We start from the raw sequence: 14,151 nt of genomic DNA, 5'->3' as shown, positions 1-14,151 counted from the left end.
GGTTTCAATTCCAATTTCAGTTCCAATTTCTTGTCTTTGAAATCGAGAGTTTAAAATGTTTTTGAATGATTTTTCACGGTGCCCACCCACATCCATTGTATGACCTAAACGGTGGTAGAGCAATTATCAGACTTTCTCAAAAGTGCTAGTTTTGTCAACGTTTTGATCTGAACCATTGTATATGATCATAAGTAACCTTAAAACAGGGCTAAACATGCATTTTACCTTTACTACTTCTTTAACTACAGGTGTACCTGTCCAGGCAGAGGGGAGGGGGGGAGAAAATCACTACTAATGTATATAATACTTTTTACAGTACTACTACTGTAGGTATATAGTACTATATACAGTACTACTATATACAGTACAGTAGTACTCATTCATATAGGATGTGTTGTTTTGCCAGGCTGAGCTGGCCCAGCTGATCTCTGTGCCTGGGCAGCTGGGGAAGGAGATCGAGAGAATCAACCGCAGAAAGACGTGAGACACCACCTCACTAGTTCATTATAACTAGATATATATAGATATATAACTATATATAACTAGCTCCATACTCTACCACTCTGTCTGTCGCTCTGCCTCTCTTTGTATCTCTGCCCATCTATCTATCTGACCGCTTCTCTGTTTGTCTGTCTGTCTGTCTGACCACCTCTTTCTGTGCCTGTCTGTTTGTTTGTCTGTCTGTCTGTCTAACCACCTCCCTGTCTGTCTATCTGTCAGTCTGACCACTGCTCTGTCTGTCTGTCTGTCTGTCTGTCTGTCTGTTTGTCTGGGGGAGCTGTCCGACTACCTCTTTGTGTGCCTACCTGTCTGTCTGTCTGTCTGTCCGTCTGTCTGTCCTTCTGACCACCTCCCTGTCTGTCCATCCTCTCAGGGAGGTGGAGAGGAGGAAGGCCAGCCTGGAGGAGCAGGTAGAGGAGGTGTCCTCCCTGCAGCGGCGTACAGAGGGGAGGTCCCGGGTGCTGGAGGAGGAGAGGAGGGAGGTGGTGAGGGAGCTGGAGGGGAGGAGGGCCCACCTGGAGGCCGGAGACAGGGAGCACAACATGCTGCTGACGGAGCAGGAGATGATCAAGGAGAAGGAGGCCATCCTCATGGAACAGAGGTAGGATGACCAGGGCTTTAGCTCCGAGGGCTAATACCACTTACTCAGAAGCACAGGAGAGAGAGATAGAATTCCCAGGCGTAGCAGGGGTGGTTCGGAACTGGGCTCTGGTGACGGCGGTATCCCTTCCTTACACCGTGTTCTCACTACATGCAACGCGAGCGAGCGTCAGCAACAAAATGCGTTCCATTGCTTTGTTTTCTGTTGTTATGTCCTAACTGGACGCGAGCGACGCAGCGCGACGTTTTAACTGCCCTTTTGACGCTCGCCCTGTTCCTATTGTCCACCTGTGGCTCGCGTTGACAGGCGTTCGTTCTTTAACTGTCTTCAGTTGGGAATATAGACAAATGTACGTAACAGAACAGGGAATTTAACGGTTTCAGTTAGGACAGCAAGCATGCGATGTCGCGTTCTGTTGCTCGCGTCGCAAGCCTTAGGACATGGTGTTAGACGAGCCCAGGTAGTCTAGGATTAGGTTTTTAGTCTGTGTCCAGCTCTGTGCTTGTCCCTGTCCTAATCTGTGCTAATTCCAGGGGGATGTTGGACATTTTAGTCTGTGTCCAGCTCTGTGCTTGTCCCTGTCCTAATCTGTGCTAATTCCAGGGGGATGTTGGACATCAATCTGGGCCACATCCTGTCAGAGAGGAAGAGCGTGCACGAGAGCCTGGCCAGCACGCTCCGGGAGAAGGACCGGCAGCTCCGGGGCCTAAAGAAGGCGGAGCTACAGCTCAAACTGGCCAATGACGCGCTGGCCCACACTCGGCTTCTCCACGACAAGACCAAGTCCCAGGTATGGTTTGCGTAGATCAGGTACAGATCAGACACCACATCAGCTGCTAAGTTATCCGAATTAAGCACCAGGGTTGCAGTTAATCTGGATAAAGTCCCGGGTTCAATCATACGGTAGATCTGGAAGTGAAAGAACTCGGGACCAACGTTTCACGCCTCGTGGCTCCCATCACAAACAGGAGCCTCTGCACTAAAGTTATTCACCCTGTTCCAAGTCCTGGTTCAGTTTCGATGACACTCACTCAGGGACACTCACTTGTGTGGAGGGCCCTGAACGGCATGGCCAGTGTGTGGAACTCCAACCTCCCCCCCAAAAAATCAAATTCAGCTTCTTCTATGCACCGGTAGAGTCCGTTCTCCTATATGGCTGTGAATGCTAGACCCTGAAGCCCACCTTGTAGAAGTCCCAAGATGGCTGCTACACCAGCTGTGTGCAGTACTTAACATCAACAGGGGTGAGCATGTTACAACAAGCATCTGTATGGGGGGTCGGTCACCAGGGGTGAGGGAGAAAATAGCAGAAAGGAAAATTAGGCTGGCTGGTCACTGCCTGAGATACTGGTGCTGTGGGAGCCGACACACGGGCATCGGTCACGAGGGCGTCCCACACTAACACACGGGCATCGGTCACGAGGGCGTCCCACACGGGCATCGGTCATGAGGGCGTCCCACACGAACACACGGGCATCGGTCACGAGGGCGTCCCACACTAACACACGGGCATCGATCACGAGGGCGTCCCACACAAACACACGGGCATCGATCACGAGGGCGTCCCACACAAACACACGGGCATCGGTCACGAGGGCGTCCCACACAAACACACGGGCATCGATCACGAGGGCGTCCCACACAAACACACGGGCATCGGTCACGAGGGCGTCCCACACGAACACACGGGCATCGGTCACGAGGGCGTCCCACACGAACAAACGGGCATCGGTCACGAGGGCGTCCAACACGAACACACGGGCATCGGTCACGAGGGCGTCCCACACTAACACACGGGCATCGGTCACGAGGGCGTCCAACACGAACACACGGGCATCGGTCACGAGGGCGTCCCACACTAACACACGGGCATCGATCACAAGGGCGTCCCACACGAACACACGGGCATCGGTCACGAGGGCGTCCCACACGGGCATGGGTCATGAGGGCGTCCCACACGAACACACGGGCATCGGTCACCAGGGCGTCCCACACTAACACACGGGCATCGGTCACAAGGGCGTCCCACACTAACACACGGGCATCAATCACGAGGGCGTCCCACACGAACACACGGGCATCGGTCACGAGGGCATCCAACACTAACACACGGGCATCGGTCACGAGGGCGTCCCACACGGGCATCGGTCACGAGGGCGTCCCACACTAACACACGGGCATCGGTCACGAGGGCGTCCCACACTAACACACGGGCATCGGTCACGAGGGCATCCCACACTAACACACGGGCATCGGTCACGAGGGCGTCCCACACGGGCATGGGTCATGAGGGCGTCCCACACGAACACACGTCGACGGACTCTAGAAAGATGCAGGAGTGGAAAGTACCGGTGGGCCAGACGGATGTATGGAGGATGGGGACGACTGGAAGAGCTGATGGAGAGAGAAAGGGACAGAGAGAGCAAAAGTACACAGGAAAACAGTAAATCTGTCAGTAAATCACAGCCATTAAAGCGCTGGTGACTCATTTGGGGGTGACTCATTTGGGATTTCCTATTTAGTTGGGACATATCCAGCCCTGCAGAAAGCAGGTTCGTTTCTCAGTGGATTGGTCATCTATGAAGGTTAAAAAACAAATTTAACCTCCATGCCCCTCGCAAAAATGCCCCATATCCAAACTGGCTAACTTTGGCCATGTTGGAAATATTTTTTTCAATGGTTTGGCCTACAATGCTGCACAATCCATGGTTTCTGGGACCTTTTTGGTTGAGGAATTCATAATTGATTATCGTTTTGATTATTAGAGGGGTAATGTTTTTGGTGGCGTGTGTTCATCAGTTTATTGCTTTGTTTGTTTGTTTGTTTGTTTGTTTGTTTGTTTGTTTGTTTGTTTGTTAGTGTTCATGAAACTCAGTGGAGGGGTATAGCAGGGCCAACTCACTTTACTGGAGATGACCCAGTAGAAGTACTACCACCATCCTCCCTCTTAGGCACATATTGTATTTTTAGCTTGCTATTCTTGCACTTTGCTTTCAGCACTAGATTATGCTCTTAGTCACTTCTAGTTCTAGAAAGGAGATGCACTTGTGAGTTCTGGCAAGTACTGTAGTAGTACAGTACATTGGCTTTTCCTACATTAAATGCAATTATTGTAAGTCACTTTGGATAAAAGTGCCAGCTAAATGGCTGTAATGTAATGACCCAACTAATTTCTGAATGAATTCAATTGAATTGATTGATACAGGTGTTTATTGGAATACATTGGCATACATTTGTACATTAATATCCACTTTTTGGAAGTACAAGGTATTAAACAAGGTATACCCTAGATTTGCAACTTTACAATGATAAGGTATTTAACGAGTAACTCTTTGGGCTTGGGGAAAGCATTTGGGATGTGTGGATGTTGCCCGATGGCCGTGTTCATCATCCTTGTTTCCGAAGGGAAGGTCATTTGTCATTGAGGAGGATGATGAGGCATGCATGAACAGAGCTTTCATTCCAGCCTAATATGAAGGCTCTATGACGACTTTGACCTTTCAGAGCTGAACATCGGCAGCCATCTTGGATTTGAAGGTCAAAAATAGGTCAAATCATCAAAAATCCATCAATTATGAATTCCTTGACCCAATTAGTCACAGAAACCTACTGTGCAGCATTGTAGGCCAAACTCTTGAAAAGGTCATTTCCAACATGGCTGATGGTAGACATTTTGGATTTGGGGCTCTCACAAAGTTAGCCCGCATTTTTGCGAGGCGCATGGGAGCGACATTTGATCTTTGACCTTCATAGATGACAAATTCACTGAGAAACCTCCACTTTCCGCTGTCACTGAGGCAATGCTGATGACCCAACTCGTTTATGACAGGATAGGAAAACAGAATGCCACTCCTGCCTCTTCCTTTCAAAGGGTTAGTCATCATTTAAGAGATATGACTCACATATCTCGAGGCAGACACCTTCTTGTGGTGCCTCCCGTCAGTAGCTGCGATTAAATGGTAAATGAACTGCACTTATATAGCGCTTTTCCACCTCAGCGGCACTCAAAGCGCTTTACAATGACCTCTCATCCACACACCAATGGCGGTAGCTGCCATGCAAGGCGCTAACCTGCTCATTGGGAGCAATTTTGGGTTAGGTGTCTTGCTGAAGGACACTTCGACATGTGGGCAGTCGGAGCTGGGATTCGAACCACTGACCCTTCGATCATTGAACGACCCGCTCTGATTAACCACCATAAACGAAGCAAAGTCTGCCAACTGAGGGCCGCCCACCCGGGCTGGTGTTCGTCTGCCACAGGCAGAGAGGGCAGCCGGCTCCCAACCCTGAACTCTGCAGCTGAACTCCGAAGGGCTCACCCCCCAGTAAGACCAACGTCATCGAGCACCTGGCCGGCACCACCAAGGCCCTCGTCCTCCTCCTCCAGGAGGCCCGCTGCGTAACAGCAGATAAGCTAGTTCTCCCAACCTTCGCTCTAGCTGGGTCTACCCTAAGCAGGAAGCATGGCCTCGCTACGTTCGTCCATCAAAGGTTGAACCCAAGACGATTGTGATTGGTTTAAAGAAATACAGCGTTTTCCCCCCCTATCTCAGAATGATAATGCCGTGCAGCCAGACCCTTCTCCAGCACTGGAACAGCGCAAATACAAGTGTGGAGAAAGGTCTGGCTATGCAAGACTATCTCTGATCTAACATGAATTGGATAGGTGAGAACCTGCTTATCCACTTACACCTGCCACCAATCCAGTCATGTCAGATCAGTGATATTTATTTTTCATTGAATGAGAAGGTGTGTCCAAACTTTTGACTGGTACTGGATGTACTAGTCCATGTCTGCTTCGTCCTTCTCTGTGTGAACCATACTACTGATTTCACCCTGGTGCTGGATGTACTAGTCCATGTGTGTGAGGGTTAGGGTTAGTACTTTACCATACTACTGATTTCACCCTGGTACTGGATGTACTAGTCCATGTGTGTGAGGGTTAGGGTTAGTACTATACCATACTACTGATTTCACCCTGGTACTGGATGTACTAGTCCATGTGTGTGAGGGTTAGGGTTAGTACTATACCATACTACAGATTTCACCCATATGGAGGGAATAAAAGAGTAATATTGTGCTTACCCAGCTTGTGTTGTTGTTGTTGTTGTTGTTGTTGTTGTTGTTGTTGTCATGGTGTCAGAGGGATGCCATGCCGAAAGGGGATGGGATTCTGCAGAAGAGGAAAGAACTGCAGAAGGAGGTGGAAAACCTGAAACGAAACTTAATCCATCAGGTGAGCGTGTGTGTGTGTGTGTGTGTGTGAGTGTGCGTGTGAGTGTGCGTGTGTGTGAGTGTGAGTGTGCGTGTGCGTGTCTGTGAGTGTGAGTGTGCGCGTGTGTGTGTGTGTGCGTGTGTGTGTGTGTGTGAGTGTGCGTGTGCGTGTGTGTGTGTGTGCGGGTGTGAGTGCGCGCTCACTCCTATCTACATTGTGCCTGTGTATGTGTGTGTTTATACTAGGGCTGCCAATTTAATCCTTTAATTAGATAAATTAAAGGTGCTAATTTTAACGTCTTAATTAAATTTAACCAAATTTAAAACACAACTCTTTTTTTTTTACCCTTTTTTTAATTGATGGATTTTGCCGAGCAGATCCCGTAGGATACAGAGAGCAGGCAGGACAGAATGAGTAGGCTAAGTCTATCAAAGACAACTTGACAAACTCGGTCGCAAAATGTATTGCTATGGACTGCAGGTCAATGACTATGACAGAAGACAAGTGCTTAAGTGCATTTATGCTTATGGAAGCGTTTCAAATTACGTCCTCCAATGCAGCTACAATAGTTTTGAAAATCCATGGATGTATTGGTGCAAGCTGAATATGTTGTTCAGATGGATTGATAGCCTTACACAACAAAATATTGCAAATAATAATTTAATTAAATTATATATATATATATATATATATATATATATATATATATATATATTGAAATATATTTACTTGGGGGCTTTTCCCAGCAAAAAATTATATATAGCCGATTAATTGCAATCCATTAGATTAATTTGACTTGATTTGATTCCAAGAAGTGTTCCCAAGAAGACGACAATTCCATTGATTGTAACGCTGTAATTTTGCCCCCATTCCGATCAATATAGCGCTACAGAGTAGGGCTGGGACTTTTGCCCCAAAATCATATTCGAAGTTCGTTTATTTATTAATAATAATATTCGAATATATTCGAATTATTATTAATAATATTTTTACCATTAAATTCTTACAGAAAGACCTACCTAGGTATTAAAATAAAGTTGTGCACATTCTGTCCACTAGTGGGCATTGTATCATAAGCAATATCGATAAGCAATGATGTTTTCAGAAGCAAATACAAGTCTTTGTCAACAACCGTTCTTTTAATTTATGTCAGACCCTGGCTTGAACAGTAGGTTTTCACTGTTTGACAAAAATAAATAAAAATAAGCCAGTCAGGCTAGGTACTGAAAGACAAATAAAAGATAAATAAAGGTAGTAGGATGTATATCCCATTAATCAAACATGTAGCCTAGGCTAAATCAGAACTTGCCATTATGGGCTATATGGCTGCAGTATGTAAGACTCAACAACCCTCGTCAACCAGGAGCCGGTTGCACCAGTCATTACTAAGTGGTGACTAGGCCTATAACCTAAGTGGTGACTAACTCGAGATTTGGTCACTACTAAATTTAAATGGGTTGCACCACTCACGACTAGTTCCTACAACTAAATATGTACACCACCCTGGGAGGTGGTGTAAGTGATGACTAGTGCGAGGAAGTAGCGTCTTCAACTCTGCTATTAGGACGGAGGTGGGCTGAAACATTGTAGCTAAATCTGTCGGTGGAAAAATTATTATTTTTAGCAGATGTCTTAGTTATCAAGATTAAGCTAACTATTGGCACCGGTGTGCTTATTGGTGTCATATTTAATAAGTTTGAGTAATTTCACGATCGAGCTAGCTAACCACCTTTAGCTCAATTGGCTCAGTTGCTGGTTAGCGATGAGAGGGGGAGTCCCAGCCGAGTTGATAACCCTCCGTTGCGGGTTGGGAGGATGCAACGGTCGGCTGGGATCCTCATAGTTAACCAGCAACTGGTCAGTGGACTGTACCAGGCAGCCTACGTTATCAGTGGACTGTACCAGGCAGCCTACGTTATGTCTGAATCAAAGGTTATCAAACAAGCTTGGGAACTAGCTGGCTAGGATAATTTAAGCATAACAATCCAACGGCTAACTCCCCCAAAAGAACCCCTCCACTGCACAAGCACCAAGTCCAATAATAATAATAAGCACAAGCTACAGAGTGCAACGTTAGCCTTGCTAACGGAGATAATGAATTTGGAGGAGAGTGTTGCAGCTGGTGCTAAACGAGGCAAAGGAAGAATATTTTGTGGACTATTATCACATCCATTTCACAGTTGGGATTATACAGAAAGGTGAGGATCGAGCCTGTGTTGGATGACCAACTCAAATGCCTGGCTAGCTCAATATTGTTGTAAGTTTAACATGAATCGCATATGCGAGCCGGAGCCCGTCGCTTTCACTGGATGACTCGTGAAGCATGCTACATTTATCTCGCATACTAAACATGTTTTCGTGGAGTAGTACAGGTATGTACTAAATCGTATGTAGTAGGCGAGTTGCAGTATGTACTATATAGTATGTAATATGGACATTCGGACACGGCCCAAGCTCCTTGGTAAGGGCTGGGTAAGGGCGATCAACCTCCTTGTTTACATTTTTACTTGCTTACCGATTGGCTATTTGGATCCTGCCGTCACAGTCATACAACGACTATTTTTTAGTAACTAGTTAGTAGTTAGGCCTACTAGTTAAGACAACGCCTAAATTGCCGTGGTGCAACCGAAATAAGATACCAAGTAATATGCGACTAACTAGTAGCAACTAAGAGTTTAGTCAGTGTTTAGGCGTGACTAAATGCTTGGGTTTAGACAAACTGGTGCAACCCAGTCCAGGGGTATAGATTTCGATCTCCTCCAGCGTGATTGTGGGCGTTGGCGAGGCCATTGTTCTGCTAACTAAGTGCTAACTAACGTCACCTCCTACAGGTCCAATAGCCTTGCTAATGAGCTCGCGATTGCAACTTCACCAGGCGTGAAAAACCCTCTGAATCTGAATCAAAAGCAACGTTTGCTAGCCAACACGTTTACAAAACTTACAGGTTCGAATATTAAGGGCTGCCTAATATTCGTTCGAATACCAGTATTTCTGTCAATATTCGAATTATATTCGAATCCCGAAGTTCGGACTCCCAGCCCTACTACAGAGCGGATGATGCGCGACATTAATTCAGTTCAATTTAAATATTTTTTTAAAGGACGTATTTATTTGAATGAAAAAAAAAAAATGACCACAATTTGACCAAAATCGATTAGTGACCAAAAATTTACGTTGACCGTCATGAAGGATTAATCCATTAATTGGACCCACCCCTATTACAGATCATGTAATTAATTAGATTTTATTTTTATCGATTGACAGCCCTAGTTTACTGTATGTGTGTGTGTGTGTGTGTGTGTGCGTGCGCGTGTGTGTGTGTGTGTGTGTGTGTGTGTGCGTGCGTGCGTGCGTGCGTGTGTGTGTGTGCGTGCGTGTGCATGTGTGTGTGTGTGTGTGTGCGTGCGTGCGTGCGTGTGTGCGTGCGTGTGTGTGTGTGTTATACAGCAGTCGGTGGCCGAGGTGGAAGCTCAGCTGGGGGAGCAGTGTGTGGAGGAGGAGCAGCAGCTGGTCAGAGAGTCTCACCGGCGCAGAGAGGAGCTCCACACCCTCCACTGCCTGACCCACATCAAGACTGACGAGAGAGAGCTGAAGTCTAGAGAGCTCCTCAGAGCCCGGGTACTAACACACACACACCTACACAAGCACACACCTACACACACCTACACACACCTACACACACACCTACACAAACACACACACACCTACACAAACACACACACACACCTACAAACACACACCTACACACACACACGCAGACACACACACCTACACCTTCACACACACACACACAGAAATAAAGAAATACATACAGTAGATGGAGATGCTGAAATGATATGAATCTAATGTGACAGCAAAGGTACAACCGCATGGAGCAGGAGCTGAGAGGGAAGGCTCTGGTGATCCAGGAACACAAGAAACAGAACCAGGAGATACAGTCCAGGTAACCCCTCCCCCCCATGTATCCAGGTAACCACCCCTCCCTCCCCCATGTATCCAGGTAACCCCCCCCCTCCCCATGTATCCAGGTAACCCCTCCCCCCCATGTATCCAGGTAACCACCCCTCCCTCCCCCATGTATCCAGGTAACCCCCCCCTCCCCATGTATCCAGGTAACCACCCCTCCCCATGTATCCAGGTAACCCCTCCCTCCCATGTATCCAGGTAACCACCCCTCCCTCCCCCATGTGTCCAGGTAACCACCCCTCCCTCCCCCATGTATCCAGGTAACCCCCCCCTCCCCATGTATCCAGGTAACCACCCCTCCCCATGTATCCAGGTAACCCCTCCCTCCCATGTATCCAGGTAACCACCCCTCCCTCCCCCATGTGTCCAGGTAACCACCCCTCCCTCCCCCATGTATCCAGGTAACCACCCCTCCCTCCCCCATGTATCCAGGTAACCACCCCTCCCCATGTATCCAGGTAACCCCCCCTCCCCCATGTATCCAGGTCATCACCCCCCCCCCCCCCCCCCCATGTATCCAGTAACCACCCCCCCCATGTATCCAGTAACCACCCCCCCATGTATCCAGGTAACCACCCCCCATGTATCCAGGTAACACCCCCCCATGTATCCAGGTAACCACTCCCCATGTATCCAGGTAACACCCCCCCATGTATCCAGGTAACCACTCCCCATGTATCCAGGTAACACCCCCCTCCCCCCCCCAAGTATCCAGGTAACACCCCCCCATGTATCCAGGTAACCACCACCACCCTTCACCCCCCTCTGTGTCCAGGTAATCCCCCCAATCACCCCCGTCACCCTCCCGGCACCTACCTGGTCAACGTAAACTGTGTCACCCCCCCCCACCCTTCTCACCCAGACTGAGTGTGTTCGCCAAACTGTACGACATCATCAAGGGCGAGAGAAACAAGTACGTGAGCCTGATCCAGATGGCCTCCCAGAGCACGGCCAGGATGAGGGAGAAGTTCAAGATGATGGAGAACGAGGTCGACATCCTCAGGAACACGGCCGTCAACAAGGACAGGTGAGACACTGACACGCAAACATGCTTCATTTACCGTACTACGGCAGAAACTTTCATGAAAGGTACTGTAGCTAGACATATCTATCTATCTATCTATCAATCAATCAATCAATCAATCAATCAATCAATCAATCAATTAATCGATACATAAATAAATCAATCAATCAATCAACCTGTCAATCAGTCAATCATACCACACAGGGATGAGGCACATCATCAGGATCCCACTAGAATCAGAATCCCACAACTTGTGTGTTGGAAGAAATCAAGATCTGGTGTGTGTGTGTGCGCGTGTGTGTGTGTGTGCGTGTGTGTGCGCGTGTGTGTGTCCTCACCCAGGCTGCTGCAGAAGTCTCGTCTGAAGCACGTCCACAGCCACGCGGTCCGGGACAGCCTGAGGAACGACGTGTCCAAGCTGGCCTGGCTGCTCCACGAGACGCGTCACCGGAGGGAGGAGCAGAAGCTGGACATGGCCAAGCTCACGCACGCCATCAACCGCCAGGAGCACCAGCTGCTCCAGATGCGCCAGGCCCACGACGCAGCCCTGCAGAGCCGCAACGACCGGTCAGTCTGACCGCTGGGACACCCTCGCTCCTCCTGCCCCCCCGGGACACACACACCTGCCCCAGAACACACACACACCTGCCCCGGAACACAGACACACCTCTACACACCCCTGCCCCAGAACACACACACCAGCCCCGGGACACACACACACCTCTACACACCCCTGCCCCAGAACACACACACCAGCCCCGGAACACACACACACACACACACCTCCACACACACCTGCCCAGGAACACACACACCTCCACACACTCCTGCACAGGAACACACACACCAGCCCCGGAACACACACACACACACACACACACCTCCACACACACCTGCCCATGAACACACACACCTCCACACACTCCTGCACAGGAACACACACAGCAGCCCCGGTACACACACACACACCTCCATACACACCTGCCCCGGGACACACACACCTCCACAGACCCCTGCCCCAGACTACACACACCAGCCCCGGAACACACACACACCTGCCCCGGGACACACACACACACGTCCACACACACCTGCCCCGGGACACACACACACACCTGCCCTGGGACACACACACGTCCACACACACCTGCCCCGGAACACACACACACCTGCCCCGGGACACACACACACACGTCCACACACACCTGCCCCGGGACACACACACACACCTGCCCTGGGACACACACACGTCCACACACACCTGCCCCGGAACACACACACCTCCACACACCCCTGCCCCGGAACACACACACACCTCCATGCGTGTGTACGTGTGTGTTCCCTCTGCAGGGGCGTGCAGCTCCTGGAGCGCGAGGAGGAGATGTGCATCTTCTACGAGAAGGTGAACGTCCAGGAGGGTCTTCTGAGGGCCGGGAGCCTGCAGATAGAGGCCCTGGAGGAGGAGGCGCGCAGCCTGCAGATGCTCCTCAGCGAGGAGACGCGGCAGGTGCTCCTCAACAGGAAGCTGCTGCCCTGCAAGAGAGACCTGGAGGAAGAGAGCACCTTACTGCGGATACAGGTAGGAGCCATGGACAGGTAGGAACTAGATACAAGCAGGAACCAGAGATGGGGTAGGACCTAGAAGTAGAGAGCACCTTACTGCGGATACAGATCAAATAGAAACGCTCTTTCACTGAGAATCTGGTTCAGAACTGGGCTTGTTTCCTCTGGCGCTCCCTAACAAGCCTGACTATCCAACACCAAGACCCTGAGAGATCCAACACCAAGACCCTGAGAGATCCAACACCAAGACCCTGAGAGATCCAGCACCAAGACCCTGAGAGATCCAACACCAAGACCCTAAGAGATCCAACACCAAGACCCTGAGAGATCCAACACCAAGACTCTGAGAGATCCAACACCAAGACCCTGAGAGATCCAACACCAAGACCCTGAGAGATCCAACACCAAGACCCTAAGAGATCCAGCACCAAGACCCTGAGAGATCCAACACCAAGACCCTAAGAGATCCAACACCAAGACTCTGAGAGATCCAACACCAAGACCCTGATGGGCCTTTTCCACCAAGAGGGAACCGGTTCGGTGCCGGTTCGCGAACCTAATTTTGAATGGTTCCGAGCATTTCGACCAAAAAGAAATGAGTTCGGGAACCGGAAAGCTGGTTCCGAACCGGCACCACAAAATAGTAGGTCTTTCAGTGCGAACTGTGACGACATCATGGGCGTGGGCTGGCGTACAACGGTTCGGCTCAAAACTGGTCGAAACGCGGGCCCGTTCTTTGGACAGAACCAAGGTTCCAGGAATTTTGAAACGAACCGGTTCATGAGTTCTTTTGGTGGAAAAGGGCTATGTGATCCAACACCCAGACCCTGAGAGATCCAACACCAAGACCCTGAGAGATCCAACACCAAGACCCTGAGAGATCCAGCACCAAGACCCTGAGAGATCCAACACCAAGACCCTGAGAGATCCAACACCAAGACCCTGAGAGATCCAACACCAAGACCCTGAGAGATCCAACACCAAGACTCTGAGAGATCCAACACCAAGACCCTGAGAGATCCAACACCAAGACCCTGAGAGATCCAACACCAAGACCCTGAGAGATCCAACACCAAGACCCTGAAAGATCCAACACCAAGACCCTGAGAGATCCAACACCAAGACCCTGAGAGATCCAACACCAAGACCCTGAGAGATCCAGCACCAAGACCCTGAGAGATCCAACACCAAGACCCTGAGAGATCCAACACCAAGACTCTGAGAGATCCAACCCCAAGACCCTGAGAGATCCAACACCAAGACCCTGAGAGATCCAGCACC

The 14,151-nt window shown here is 49.5% G+C and overlaps 1 protein-coding gene across 1 annotated transcript in view; it reads left to right on the top strand.

Annotated features, from left to right (window-relative positions):
• Window positions 1–14,151, top strand: part of ccdc146 (coiled-coil domain containing 146) — a gene marked incomplete at both ends in the record, with an annotated part of 44,907 nt that overhangs the window by 15,287 nt on the left and 15,469 nt on the right. Inside the window, 9 exons of the mRNA XM_084447663.1 lie at window positions 407–480; window positions 914–1,102; window positions 1,706–1,892; window positions 6,246–6,338; window positions 9,765–9,935; window positions 10,172–10,260; window positions 11,146–11,310; window positions 11,650–11,874; window positions 12,658–12,886. Coding sequence (XP_084303789.1) covers window positions 407–480; window positions 914–1,102; window positions 1,706–1,892; window positions 6,246–6,338; window positions 9,765–9,935; window positions 10,172–10,260; window positions 11,146–11,310; window positions 11,650–11,874; window positions 12,658–12,886 — 1,422 coding nt within the window. The remainder of the gene's footprint in view (window positions 1–406; window positions 481–913; window positions 1,103–1,705; window positions 1,893–6,245; window positions 6,339–9,764; window positions 9,936–10,171; window positions 10,261–11,145; window positions 11,311–11,649; window positions 11,875–12,657; window positions 12,887–14,151) is intronic.

This window comes from Borostomias antarcticus, assembly GCF_949987555.1.
Source record: "Borostomias antarcticus genome assembly, chromosome: 13".
NCBI classification, from domain to species: Eukaryota; Metazoa; Chordata; class Actinopteri; order Stomiiformes; family Stomiidae; genus Borostomias; species Borostomias antarcticus.
This window is presented reverse-complemented; position numbering and strand designations above follow the sequence as displayed.